Source organism: Ambystoma mexicanum, chromosome 6p, assembly GCF_040938575.1.
Source record: "Ambystoma mexicanum isolate Mex_15411 chromosome 6p, UKY_AmexF1_1, whole genome shotgun sequence".
Taxonomy (NCBI): Eukaryota; Metazoa; Chordata; class Amphibia; order Caudata; family Ambystomatidae; genus Ambystoma; species Ambystoma mexicanum.
The window spans coordinates 1,132,531,140-1,132,546,231 of record NC_090935.1 but is presented as its reverse complement, the minus strand read 5'-3'; the positions used below and the strand labels follow the sequence as shown (position 1 = coordinate 1,132,546,231).

The 15,092-nt window shown below is 45.6% G+C and overlaps 1 protein-coding gene across 1 annotated transcript in view; it reads left to right on the top strand.

Moving 5' to 3' along the window:
* The window catches only part of SMARCA2 (SWI/SNF related BAF chromatin remodeling complex subunit ATPase 2), a 3,136,185-nt gene extending 3,122,682 nt beyond the window's left edge, over nucleotides 1–13,503 (top strand). The window contains exon 36 of the mRNA XM_069625745.1: nucleotides 12,531–13,503. Coding sequence (XP_069481846.1) covers nucleotides 12,531–12,566 — 36 coding nt within the window. The 3' untranslated portion in view covers nucleotides 12,567–13,503. The remainder of the gene's footprint in view (nucleotides 1–12,530) is intronic.
* The last annotated feature ends 1,589 nt before the right edge of the window (nucleotides 13,504–15,092 follow it).

Here is a 15,092-nt window from a genome sequence, read left to right as displayed (position 1 = left end):
ATGTGGAGAGGGGTCTGCAGGGGTGTCCCCTGCACCCCATGTTCAGTATTTTTGGGCTTCGGGTGTTGCAGGTGTGTCGCCTGCTACCTCAACATTGGTACAACATTGGCAATTTGTAGTGAAATTGACTACGGTCAATTCCGCCGCGAATAAAACATCTCGCCCTATGCTCCTGAGAATACTTCAGGGGCGGGGGCAGCTGGTAACAGTTTCATGAAGTGTAATGAACTAAAAGACTTAACAATTTGAGTTAAGCAGGGGGGGGTCACACTTCACATAATGTGCAGTTGGTGCATAACAGGCCCATTCAAAAGGCCTATCTATCCCTAGTACTAAGAGGGGATTCCCTGCCTCAACCAAAACTTCTAGTGTCACTGTCAGGATGTCCAAAAGCAAAAGTCCATAGTCCGATGTCAGAATCCTAGCTCTGTCCCTCACACTCTATATTAAACTAAATCAAAAAGGAATTATTTCTAGTCCAGAGGAATGGCTTCCTTACCCTGGACAAAAGGACACTTCCTGGTTTGCTGTTTTCTAAATGTTCAATCTCAAGTGTTGGGGGAAATGTCTCCCTTCCCCAGCCCTTCAGGCTTCTCCTATAGTTCCTCAACTGCTGACGGACCCTTTCCTGTCCCCAACCGGCCTTTCTCTGGTTTCTTGGCTTAGATGCTCTTCTAAGCTGTAATGGGGCCCTGACCCCGGTGTGCAGTCCTGGTTTTCTTCGAACAGCCATTGCAACAAAGATGAGTGGCTTGGATGCTCCTCCAAGCTGCGGTGGGTCCTTGACCCTGGTTGGCAATCCTGGTTTTCTTCTACCAGGCACTGCGACAAAGAAGAAGAGGAGTTGCAATGCTTCTCCAAACTCTGGTGGGTCCCTGACCCTTGTTGCTAGACCTGATTCAATTTTCCCTCGTGCCTCCCAAACTCAGACTCAGTTTACACGCCTCCCAAGTGCTATATTCATGTGTCTTACTCTCACCGTTCTCTTTATAGTCTGTTGATCTCACATGCAGGCTTGGTTTACTCTCCTGCCAAGTTCAGTATTCATATATCTTATGCTCACAGTTCTCTTTATCTTCTCCTTTGTTATTTGACAGGCCTGGGTCGCCTTCCCTCCAAGTATTGTCACAAAGAAGATTGAGCACTCTTGAAACTTGATGTGACCTATTCCCCTCGTTATAGTATTGTGGTAATGTCTCTCTTAGTGTCCCAAAGGGGTTATCCACTTTCCCACACTTTCCACATGCTGTTGGTTTCAGGGTTTCTGCTATTCTCCGGAGACCCCAGCCATAGGATCAGCCACCCAAACACCTTAATGCTCTTAGCTGCAGCCCTCCGGTCGGTCGCAGGCTTCCCCGGGTCTTTCTCTGCTTTGCCAGTGCTCTGGGGCTCTTCTCAGCTTGCTGCAGCGGCCTCACGGCTTCTGATGCTGTTCATCATCTTTCCCCAAGTCAGACCGCATGGTCCTACAGGGCTACGCTGCTGGCGCATTCCCCGGCCAGCCTCTCGGTTCACTGAGCATGTCTGTGGAGACCGCCAGTTCCGCGTCTCCACGCCAGGGTCGGTTTCTGCTGCTTTCCTCGTCGAGCACCGGTCCCGCTCACGGTTCCTTTCCGGAGAATATGACACATTGGTAAGGCCGTCGTTAGTTTTTATCTCAGTATCCAGTAATGCCTGTTACTGAAGACTAGACCACGCAAACAGGTTCATCCAAGTGATCCGCGCCTCTACCTCGTCACAGTTTCTTGACTCGGATCTTCATGATATTCATCTATATTCTTCCTCGTCTCAGTCCTTTCTACTTCTTGTAGACTATAGAAATATACAGGATAGGAGGGTAGGGGGTGAAGAGAGTGGGGGTTCAGTGACAACATCCTGGGATTCATCACACAAAGTACACGTTTACATTTTGGGAGGTGGTAGCGATGGCTGTAGATCACCTTCCAGAAGGTAAAGAAAGGGAAGGTTTCCTGAACATCATCAGAGATGGCAAGGATGCGATGTGTCAGTCATTACAGTCTGGTTTGACTCGGCAGATGGGGTCAGTCGGGCGATGGCAGCAAGCACTGCCTCATGAAGATTTGCTTGGTTGCATAGGTATGGATTTGCTCCAGATGATGAAGCAAGACTCTTGATATGCCCTTTGATGGCTCCCAGCTATTTGTATTCAAGGCTGATGAGAGCTTGGAGAAGCTGGGTACAGCGATACTGCAACCGCAGCAGACACAGGTGACCTCCCAGGGTTGGAGGGGTTGTTCTTTCCGTTACTATTAATCTTTTGGAAGGACAAGAGGCCAAAGCTTGCAAAGGGGCCAGAGGAGATTTCCTTGTGGTGGATGAGGATGTGGGGGGAAGCCCACTCTCGCAGCCACAACCTCTTTGCCATCTACGACATCTGCAGCACCAAAACCTCTCTGAGGCCTTAGTCCACAGGACAGTAGCGCGGGGCAGATTAACACAGCATGTGGAAGAATGGCGAAGCATTACGTCCGATGCTTGGGCACTACAAACTGTAGCCCAGGGTTACTGCCTTCCATTCATAAAAGGCCTCCGGATCACCCGCCAGGGATTCAATCCTTTCAGGATCTAGATCTGTTCCTCCTACAGGAGATTATCAGGCTGTTGGAGAAAGGTGCAATAGAATGGGTACCTGTAGAGGAGATGAACCAAGGATGGGTAGTCCCCTTACTTCCTAATTCCCAAAAAGGAAGGGGGACAGCGATGCATCTTGGACTTGAGATGCCTGAACAAGTTCAAGGTGGTCACTCTTTCGCAGATCCTCCAGGCCCTTCAGCTCCAGGATTGTATGGTGGCACTCGATCTTAAGGACGCTTACTTTCATGTGCCTATACATCCCAAGCGCAAAGTACCTGAGGTTCGCCATTGGCAGTTCTCATTTTTGGGTTCTGCCATTGAGGCTCACCTTTACCCCCGAGGACCTTCACCAAGTTGATGGCGGTGGTGACAGTAAGTCTGAGGAGGGGAGGGATTTACTTCTACACCTACCTAGACAATTGTCTGATCAGGGCTTTTGTGATGGAGTTCCTTCCGTCACTGGCCTCTTCAGGCCTTCAGGTTGCCACAGTGAAAGGGTATTTGGCGGCCCGGTCTGTGTTTAAGAGATATGGTCATGGCCCAGTTCCTGAAGGGCCTTCTCAACATATTTCCGCCAACCCCCTTTGTTTTCCCAGATTGGGATCTTAATCTGGTTTTGACCTTTTGGATGGCGACTCCCTTTGAGCCTATGCATTCATGTTCTTTGCAGCTGTTGTCCCTTAAAACTGCCTTTTTGGTCGCAATCATGTCTGCCAGGAGGGTTAGCAAACTGCAAGCCTTGTGCTGCAAACCTCCATTCCTGAAGATCTTTCATGAGAAAGTCTCTCTTAAAGTCAGGCCAGGATTCCTTCCTAAGGTGGTTTCAGAATATCATCTGTCCCAGTTCATTGACTTAACTGTCTTTTACCCACCTTGCATCGCCTTGATCCGAAGAAGGCGTTCAGTTTCTGTCGCTCATACGTCTGAATTTAGGAAATCGGACCAGTTGTTTGTGGCCCGTTCCTTGTCTGGAAAAGGCCTTGCTGTTACTAAACAGGCCCTGTCACAGTGGATTATCCTGTGCATAGCCGAGTAGGCGAGAAGCTTCAAGCAGACATCAGGGTCCACTCGACCAGAGGGGTCTCAGCCTCTATTACCCTCCAGAGAGGGGTCCCTGTTTAGGGATATTTGCCGGTCATCCTTACATACCTTTACCAAGCACTATGCCTTGGTCGTTGCACGGGGAAGCTGATGCTAGGTTTGGTAGGGCGGTTCTACAGAATCTACTGGTAAATCTTTCTGCCCTTCTCTGTTATCCTAACTGCTTGGGGAGTCTATCATGATGAGGAATCTGCAGGAGAAAAGCAATCCATTGAAGGAGAAATTACATTACCGTAATGTTCCTTCTATGGATTCTTCTCCCGCAGATTCCTCAGCAACCCCTCCCATCCATCCCCGTGCAGAAAGTTCTGTGGGTTGTCGCTTCTCTCCAAACGAGAAGGCATCTGGTAATGGCTCTGGGGTGACAGTTCTTTTTCTTCACACTTTGTTGTGGGGTCACCCTGTTGGGGTGTACCCTTGATGATGTTTTAATGGCTTTTTAGCCTTCTCCTGTGGTTTTCCTTTTGCAGAGGGGAAAAAATAACAGGAACTGATTCGTGGGGCGTAGTGACATGGTGTATATATACGACGCCAGAAGTCACATCCGGAGCTGACGGTAGAGAGCCAGACAAGACGGATCGACCAGCAGCGGCAGAGTCGAGGTCCACTACGCCACCTGGCGAAACGTTTTCTGAACAGCGAAGCTGGAGATGAACATCTATCATGATGAGGAATCTGCGGGAGAAGAATCCATAGAAGAACAAGTTACTTACCAACTGTAAGGTTCTTTCGATTGGATGTTCCTCCCACGTATTCCTCATCTTAGATATATCCTTACCTTTATTTTTTTCTCTTTCTCCAGCAGAGGGCGCTCCACTCGAGGTCGCGGCATCGAAGTCCCGCGGCTGCATCCGTCGAGTATCGACGTCATCCCTCGTATAAGTGCCTCCACCGCGCCCGTTGGCCTCAGTTCTGTTTTTTCGTATAATATAGTCCATGGATCTTACCTGGTTTAAGGTATGCCTCTTTTGACCCAAGCCCTAAAAGAGTTTAGAGTGTAATACACGTAAACTGTACTGTGGGGTTAGGATGGGAGGGTCGATGAGGAATACGTGGGAGGAACATCCAATCGAAAGAACATTACAGTTGGTAAGTAACTTGTTCTTCGAATGGATTGTGTCCTCCCACGTAGTATTCCTCATCTTAGATAGACTCCCAAAGCAGTTTTGTCTCGGAGGTCGGATTACAGTATCCTTTTTTAATCATGTACAGAATGTAGTACAGATTTTGCAAACAGACCTCCTTGAGAAGAAGTCGAGTCCAATGCATAATGTTTTATAAAGGTGTGCATAGATGACCATGTGGCTGAAGTACAAATATCTTGCACAGGGATACCCCTTTTTAAAGCTGTAGAAGTTGCCATGCCCCTGGTCGAATGAGCTCTTAGTCCATCAGGTGGTTCTTTTCCTGCCAATCTATAACATTCTGTGTTGGCTAAGATTATCCATCTGGATAAAGTTTGTTTTGTTACCGGAAGGCCCAGTTTACGTCCAGTGTATCCCACGAAAAGTTGATCACACTGGCGAATCTTTGCAAATCTAGAGATGTAAAAACTAAGAGCTCTCCTGGGATCTAGTCTATGAAGTCTTTCCTCTTCCTTGCTTGTATGAAGGGGAGGATAAAACGTAGGCAAAGTTATAATTTGTGACAGATGAAAATCTGAAACAATTTTTGGCAGAAAAGAAGTTTTAACCCTAAGAACTACTTTGTCCTTATAAAAGATGGTGTGAGGAGGTCCGCTCGAAAGCGCCTGCAACTCACTTACCTTGCGGGCTGATGTCAATGCTACAAGAAGTATTGTTTTTAACGTAAGGAGCCTTAGTGGGCAAGAATGTAAAGGCTCAAATGGAATACATGTGAGAAATTTTAAAACTAGATTTAGATCCCACACCGGAACCTGGGAAGGTACTGGGGGAAAGACATTATTTAAACCTTTTAGGAATTGAATTATCAAGGGTATTTTAAAGTAAGATTCTTCTTCGGAAGAGCGCTTAAAGATGGATAGCGCTGCTAAATATCCCTTTATTGTCCCAACCTGGAGCCCCAGATTGGCCAAATGTAATAGAAAAGATAAAATTGTGGGGATATTACACTGCAAAGAGTCCACATTTTTTTCTCTGCACCAGCTACTGAACTTGTTCCAATGACACCGATACAGAGACTTAGTTGCTAGCCTTCTGGCCGAAAGCGAAATCTCCATCACGTCATCCGGAAGGTCCCAATCCTTGTATCTCAGCCTTTCAGAAGCCATGCGTGAAGGTTGAGTGTGTTGACCTCCGGATGGAGAACATGACCTTCCTGTTGCGAGAGAAGATCCTCTCTTCTTGGAAGACGTATTGGAGGGCAGATGGACATGTCGAGAAGGTCCGGGTACCACGTTCTCCTGGCCCAATCTGGAGCAATTAGGATCATGGTTTTCCCGAACTTTCTCAACCTCCTGATTACTTGAGGGATCACAGGGATTGGAGGAGACGCGTACAGTAGTTGGAACTCCCATTCCACCACGAACGCATCCCCCAGAGCTCCTCTCGGGGGAAATTCCCTTTAGCAGTACAATTCGCACTTCCGGTTGAGCCCGGTCACGAACAGATCTACTTGAGGGGTTCCCCAAAGGGCGAAAATCTCTTGAATGACTTCCTGAGCTATCTCCCACTTGTGAGAGACTGTGGACTGCCTGCTCAGAGCGTCCGCTGTTGTGTTTCGCTCTCCGGCTAGATGAATTGCTGATAGAGAGATCCCTTCTCGTATTGCACAGAACCAGAGTTGCATCGCCTCTCTGCACAACGGTAGTGACCCTACTCCTCCTCTCTTGTTGAGGTAGTATATGGCCACTGTATTGTCTGTCATTATCAGAACATTCTTTCCCCGTACAGAGGGCAGAAAGGCCTTCAGCACTAGTCTGATTGCTCTCAACTCCAGGAGATTGATATGTAGTTTGGACTCAGATGGAGACCAACGTCCGCTGATTGTCAGGTCGTTGATGTGGGCTCCCCACCCCGTGAGTGAGGCGTCCGTCACTACTGTTATCTCCGGCCATGGTTGCCAAAAAGATTCTCCTCTGAGGATATGATGTCTGCAAGCCCACCATTGTAGATCCTGTGCTACTTGGGCTGGGACCTGCAGTAGATCTGACATTTCCCCTGAGAACTGGGACCATTGAGTTCTGAGAGCCCATTGAAGAGATCTCATTCTCAATCTGGCTTGGAAAATGCAGCATGCCATCAGACCGAACAACCTGAGAAAATCGAAGGCCGGAAGATGCTGGGCATTCTGAAACTTTGTCACCATTTGCAGAATGTGGTGAGTTCTCTCTTCGGGAGGCAAGGCTTTGCCCGAACAGGTATCCAGGACTGCTCCTATAAATTGGATCTTCTGTGATGGTATCATGTTTGATTTTTTTAAATTCAGAGAAAAACCTAGTTTGTGAAGGAAGTGACAAGTCTTGGACAGGTGATCCAGGGCTTGTTCTAGAGAACGTGCTCTGATCATCCAATCGTCCAGATAGGGGTAGACATGAATCCCCCCTCTTCTGAGACTCGCTGTCACCACCGCCATCAACTTGGAGAAAACTCTTGGGGCGGAGGTCAACCCGAATGGCAGAACTCGAAACTGATGGTGAGAATTGCCAATCACGAACCTCAGGTACTTTCTGTGCTTCAGATGGATTGGCACATGAAAGTAAGCATCCTGAAGGTCCATTGATACCAACCAGTCCTGTAGTTGGAGAGCCTGAAAGATCTGAGAAAGTGTGACCATCTTGAATTTGTCCTTCCTTAGGAACTTGTTCAAGTTTCTCAAGTCCAAGATGGGTCTCAGTCCTCCGTCTTTCTTTGGAATAAGGAAGTATGGGGAATACCAACCCTTGTTCCTCTCCGCTACAGGTACATGTTCTATTGCATCTTTCTGTAGCAGGGTTAAAACTTCCTGCAACAGGAGCGGATCCGGATGCTTGGCAGAGCTGTATTCCGGAGGATGAATCTGAGGTTTCTTTAGAAAAGGAAGGCAATAACCTTGGGATACTGTTTCCAGTGCCCAGGCATTTGAAGTAATGCCCGCCATTCTTTCAGATGCTGTGAGATACTGCCTCCCACCGGGGTCTTGTGGGTCAAAACCTGAGTGGTTTTGTGGCAGCTGCAGCCGCGGCTCATGGTACAGATGCCTTTGCTGGGGCTGATCTAGCACCTTTTCCTCTTCCCCGAGGACATTTTCTTTGACCTCTTTGATTGACCTGCCCTCTTTCTTTTCCAATTGAGGAATAATAGCAAAAAGGACGACCCCTCCAGGAAGATGAGCCTGTGTAGGGGCGTTGCTGAGGTTGTCTTATAGCGGCACTTAGAGATTTTGCTGCCGCTTTGGAGGTCTGTAGCTTCTCCAAACTTTCATCTGCCTTGCTACCGAACAACCTCGAGCTATCAAAGGGCATATTAAGAAGTCTGGATTGCACATCTTGCAAATCTTTAATTCTTGATTGAGGATCAATTCATTGCTCTGGGACAGATCTTGTACCATATCTAACACCAGCAGAGGCTACTTCCTATTGTTCTGATGAATCTCCCTCATATATGGATGACATGGTCCTGAAAAACTCATGTCGACTCTCAGGTTGAAAAACTTTTTCAGGCATTACAGGTCTTTCCTTCAATAGAGGTTTAGGCGTCGACGAAAGCGTCGATGGCGCCAAAGTCTTAATCTCTTCCTTCGATAACGTCGAAGGAACTTTCGACGATCTCGACGTAATCGCCGAGGAAGCCGTGGAAACCGTCGAAGGAACCGTCGTGGTCTTCGAGCGCGAGCTCGACGTAGCTTCCTTCGAGTGAGTTGTCGACTCGCGGACCTTCGAAGTCTTCGACGGCGTCAATGTCAACTTCGATGGCGTATGATCTTTCAATGCCATTTTGTTTCCCTCTGCCTTCGATTTATGCACCGAAGGATCTGTCTTACGAGGTGATCGAGGAGAATCTCTTGATGACGTTCTCGACGTCTTTTTATGAGCCTTTCTTGTTTTGGACCTTCCTCTGTCACCTTTTTTGTGAGCAGGAGCATGGTCTTCTTTAGCTATTTTTGAGGGGGTCTAGGCCGTGTTCTCCAAAAATGTTTAACATGGATACTCGAAAGGCTTCCCATTTTCTAGGAGAGTCATGTTTGGATGGGCATGTTATATCCTCTTCCGAAGATGTCGAAGAGGATGAAGGAGAACAATGCCGTCTTTTCTTCGCCTTCTTAGAAGACGAAGAAGATTTCCTGGATCTACTTCTCGAATGTCTTTTACGATGAGATTTCGAAGACTCGTCCGAGTCCTTCTTTTTTAAAGAAGGCTTCGATAAACCTTCCCCCATCGCCAGTTTACCTCTACGCTCTTTAAGGGCTTTGTGGGTCATCGACTGGCACGAACCACAGTCTTCAGTTCGGTGGTCGGGGCCGAGGCACCATAGACCGTTCTTATGTGGATCCGTCAAAGACATTTTCTTTCCACATCTTAGTCATTTTTTAAAGCCTGTCTTCAGCGTGGAAGGGTTCGAAGACGACGACATCGCTTTTTGTCACGAAATACTGAAGCGCCGTTTTACTCGATCCGAAGCAAAGCTAACAGAAAAACGGAACTGAGGCCAATGGGTGCGCTCAAGGCTCTTATATGAGGGATGACGTCGATACTCGACGGATGACGCCGAGGGACATTGACGCGGCGACCTCGACACCGCAACTTCGAGTGGAGCGTCCTCTGCTGGAGAAAGAAAAAAAATTCCGAAGCGAAACATAAAGGTAAGGATGTATCTAAGGTGAGGAATACGTGGGAGGACACAATCCATTCGAAAGAACATTACAGTAAGGTAAATTCTCCTTTTGAGGGTTCGCCCTGCTCTTCGGCCCAAGATTGGTTTCTGAAATTCACCTGGCACAGAACATTTTTCTTCCTACTTTTTATGCACCTCCTCATCCTTGTAAGGAGGAAGAGAGACTACATTGCTTGGATCCCGAAAGGGCGTTGAGCTTCTACATCAACAGGTTTGCTAAAATCAGACCGGATGGCCAGCTCTTTGTTGGGTATACTGGTCACAGGCTGGGACAAGCTGTTTCCAAACTGATGTTATCCCGTTGGATTATTTTGTGTCACTGAATGCTACAATTTAGTGGGCAAAGAGGTCACTACTGGGTTGAGAGCACATTCCACTAGAGGAGTGGCTGCTTCTTCGACTCTTCAAAGGGGAGCACCAATGCAGGACATCTGTAGTGCTGCAACATGGTCTTCACGTCATTCCTTTACCAAGCATGGATCCGGTATTGGGTCAGGAGGCGCAGTTTGGAAAAGCAGTTCTACACAGAATAAATCAAAATTAAATTATCCTTTCCCACCTTCATTTTACATACTGCTATGGGAATGGGAGTCTTTCAAATATTAGGAATACGTGGGAGAACGATAATCAATTAGAAGAACAAATTACTTACCCCAGGTAATGTTCTTTCTGATGGATGCTCCTCCCATGTATATTCCTCATCGCCCTCCCAACCTGCCCCTCTATTATTGTGCGAATTATACATTTTTTCAAACTTCCTCTCTTTCAACGTCTGGATTTCTGATCACCTTCAAGGCGGTTGTACATAGAGAGGGGGGGGACAGTACTAAGGCAACTGGCGTGGTGCATGCTACTTATACCAGTGTCAACTTCATGGTCGAGAGAGTGATGGAAGCCGCTGAGGTACATACATAGTCAATGACACACTGCGCACTCTGCTGAGAAAAATGTCCAGAGCAGCAAAAAGTATATCAGAGAATATCAAAGATCAGGAATTTGTGAGAGGAACATCTATTAGAAAGAACATTAGCAGGGGCAAGTAATCTGTTAGTTATTTTATCCCTACCACCTAAACACAAATGCTCATCTAAGAAAAAGCGTTCTTGCAAAAACCATGGAGAATGACTCCCTTCTCCTGGGTATGAGTCTCTGAAGGTGCAGCATTCTCAAGCTCAGGAAATGTTCCAAGGTTCACAAACAAAGGAAAAGTTCCCACTTTCAAAAAGAAACCAAGTTCCACGGTTTCCAGTTGGTGCTGGGAGAATGGCTCTCTTTGCCTAGCGTGCTCCCCAGTTCTTCGCAAGCCACTTTCTTATCTTCCATTTCTTTAACAAATCTTGTAGTTCCCTCCAAGGGCTTCTTCTACTCTCTATGTTCTCTATTTTCTTTAACTTGCCCCCACCGCTATGATGCAGGGGCTTCCTGAGTCCTCCTTGACTCTCCAGTACCACACTTTTGTGGAACTGGCCAGGGAATTGGCTCACAACATGCTTCACTACTTCCTCTTCTACTTCTCGATTCAGTGTCTCAAACTTTCCTGGCCCCCTCCCGCACTTAATCTTATTCCTGTTACCTTCTCTCTGGGAATGCTTGACTGGTTTTCGCCAGGGACCAGAGGTTTGTTCTTCAGCCGCCTTCTTCTACTTCTGCTTTTCTTTGTAGGCCTGCTTGTCTTGGCGGCCAGGCACTGCTGACTATTTTGGTGCAAGTTCCGGACCAGACGGTCCACCTGTCGCAGGTCACATCACCACTACAGTTTCTCATACTTCCCATACATTTGCCTATGCAGCTCTGCGGTAGGCTAGAGTAGGCAGTCTTGGCACAGTTCTCGGACTGTACAGTCCACCCATGACAGGACACGCTGCCACTGCTCAATTTCTATACTTCAAACACACCGGCCCCCCACCTACTTGCAAGACGCAGTCCGGGCGACCCCGCTGCTCGTCTCTGCTACACTGGAGAGCTGCTTGGCTGCGGTGTCCCAAAGCCCAGTTTCAACCTCGCAGGCTTCTCGTCGGCATCCTGGCTCGCCCAGTTCCCCTTCCAGATTCAGAACTGCCCCAGCATAACGTCCATAAGATTGGCAACAGCTGGTCTTCCTACTTTATGATAACGTGCTTGGGTTCTTCTTCGTCTCTGTACTCATTACAGCGAGATTGTCTGACGGTTTACTGTAACACATGGTTTCAGACTGTATTCTAAGTAGAGAAGGCTTGGGTGTTATTGCCCTGTGGGGTCAGGAGTTAAAGGGGCAGCGTGCCGGCCTCACATCCTTCTCCCCTATCAGGCCCTACCACATGTTAACCCCACCAAGTGGACTGTTGGTTACTGGCCGTACGTCCCTAGCTTCATGGAAAGGTTCTCCCCTTTGGGATGAAGTGACGCCATCTGGAGGATGGTCACAACATTTACATCCGCAGTCATGTCATTTTTGAAAATACTTTATTAACTAAGGAGCAATTGAGTTGGGTATGTGACCACAATTAAGTTATCAGTTAATGTTATATTTTATAGCATGTACTTAATCTCTGCAAAGGGTGGTGTGGCTAAAACAGGTATATGGACCAATGTGCTGGATCAAGATGCTAGATGGCCAATTCTGTGACGAGATATTATGTCTCGTAAATGAAACCTGCTGAAGAATCCCAGAAAGTGTCTTCTTTTTGGGAGTATTTGATGTTTTTCTAAATATATGAGCTTTTTTGTTAGCAAGATGGAGCTTCATTCTTAAAGGTGTGCTGAATTGTGTCGGTTCTTCTTATGCCAGATCAGCCTCCTAACACATCAGACATAGCTCTGGGATTTCATGTTGTCTTTAGGGAGTGCACATCTTTGTAAAAAAACCTAAGACTGCATTTCAGGACCTGTTTTTTTAATCTTATGTTGATAATTAGTCTACATATACTATCCTGCTGTTACTACTTTTGACAATTCTTTTATCTGTTTTCTCTGAGATTTTATTATTTTAACGGTTCAATATATTTCTTGGAAAAGCACAGCAATGAATCGAAAAAATAATGCATTTTTGTTTTCCCCCTCCAGGACCAGTCTGACATAAGTGGAAGTGATGACGAATGAGGATCGTAGATTTTTTTTCTTGTTGGCAGATTCTGTTCCATGTCTCGTTCAAATCCATTGAATTTATTTTTGTCAGTCATAAAAAATGGTTCTGTATTTTCATTGTTTACCATCCATAGCTAGCTTTGTAGAATAGCACCACAGAGACATGTGATATTATGGTGCAGGAAAAATAAAAACATTTGTAACATTCAATGAATATGTAGGCCGCCAAAAAGAAATAGAAAAAACAGTTTTGATGGAAAAATGTGGATTAGTAGTATATTTCTATGAGCCAAGATTAGCCTGAAAACGGTGGTGGTGTTGTTCCTGGTTTATATTATATTTTATGATGCAACAAACTGCATCATAATGTTCAAAATCAATCTTTTGTAGCTAGGTTAGCCAGGAAAAGCCATTTTAATGCCACTAGTTATTTTATTTTTCATCAGGCAATTTTTTGAGAGTTTTTGTTGTTGCTGTTCAGTATTGGTTTTTATGCTGTGGTACACATGCAACTTTGTTTAATAGCTGATTAATGTACAGTCTTCTGCCTTTTGCCACCCCTCTTTCCACCCCTCATGCCCTTCTCTGTCCTATTTCCCTTTTTGCTCCCAATTGCACCGGATTCTCTGCACACAAGTATGTTCAAGATCCATTAAAGAAGGTCTTGCTTTGAGCGAAATCAAATTTTTGTTAATCGTAAACTGCTTATAAATATTATTTTTACTTTTGCTGTTTATTAAAGGGGAAAGAAAACGTTGGGTTGAAAAAGCTATCAAAAGGTGCAATCTCAAGAGTACAATGGATAGCTCCTTTTTTCAAACTGTTCTTATTTGTTACCAATGTGGATAATCACCTTTTCCCTAAAGTGTACTTACTCTTTGCTTTCTTTGCACAATGTCTTTGGTTGCAAGTCATAAGCCTGAGGCTAATAAAATGTCAATAATTTTGAACACTTAAGAGTCTGTGTTTTTTTAATAGAGTTCACTTGCCTTGGTCAGTTTTCTCACACAGCTTCCTAATCTGTGTTAGTGCACATTGCTAAAAACCCCACATTTTCCTGAGCATTTGAAACCTTATATCGTGGCAAATTTCTTTGCTGTTTCATGTCCTAATTTGCATGACATAGGGGCTCAGAGATTTTAATCACTCGGAAAAACTGATACGCACCTACCAGCAAAGTAAAATCATTGGAGCCGCGTACCCCAAAAAAATGTTAACCTGATGGGCTGCACCCACTGAGCTGTGGCCAACTGTTGAACCTTCACAGCATTTCTACTCGCTCCATTCCATACACTGAGGTCTGGTGTCACTGGCAGGAATACCATGTTTTCTGACAAAGTTAGCTGTCATTAACCACTACAGGGGTGATGGGCACAGTATAAATACTGATTAACATGGATGATGAAAGAAAAATAGCCTCTTTCCCACTTCGATCCAGTGACCAAAATAAACAATATCTATAGAAGATGTCTCTAAAGTGAATCAATCATTTCAGTAGGTGAACAGTCCATTATATATGTGGGTGCCATAAGCAGTTAATCATAATTTGTGAAGCTTGATGCATGGGCAAGAGTGTGAAATTATTGCAACAGGGAACGAAAGAGTGAATCACAAGTTCTGAGCACATTTGATTTAATATCCTCTGAACCATCTTGCACGTCAACGTGTTACTTGATAAACAGATCGTGTAGAAAGGCTCGATCGGAAGGCATGCATGTTCTTTGGTGGTGCTGAACATATTAGTAGTGACAAATAAAGAAATTGATTACAGATTCCCACAATATGATGTAGAACCTGCTCAGGGGGAAAGCCTAGGTCTCAATCAGACAAGTATGTGTATTAGCCTGTAGAGGCATCAATATAAGGTATTTAATGTATTTAACCCCACATCAAATACGGAAATGATAACCACTTAGACTGCCTGCCTCAAATGCTCTAGCTCTGTGGCTAGTTTGATACAGATGTTTGTTGCATGCCTGCGATGCTGGAAGTGTCGCTAGTTTATTGTTAATGCTATCTTGGACATCTTGAAGGTTCAGGTTACCTTTGTGGTACATGAGATTCTGTTAGGAATTATAGCATACTTCTATTCTGGTAGGTTGATGAGGTGAATATTTGTCTGTAGTGGTGGGTTGCCTTATTGCCTGGAGTTAGAAACTCCCAATGGCTCCAACTAACAATTAATGTTTTAAATACTTTATTGGTGGTTTTCTGTTAGAGACGGCCTTCTGGCAAAAGGAATGGGTCGATAAACTCTGTCTCATCAACAGTTTTGGCTTTGCTTTCTTGACTTGCAGTTGTGCTTTCGGCATAGCTACGTTATGCAGATGCCTCCTTCATTTGGGTCATTTATTATACTGATTCCTGGTGGACATTTGATCTTCTTGCACATACATATGCTACAGCGTCAAAGGATACTGCCTACCTCATCATGCATTTTTGTATCAATGAAACGTCCCTTCACCAACAGCGCGCATTCTTTGCACCAATAAGCATGAAAGGAATAGAGTATAAAGCAATTGAGAGGGTAATGCCAAAAGG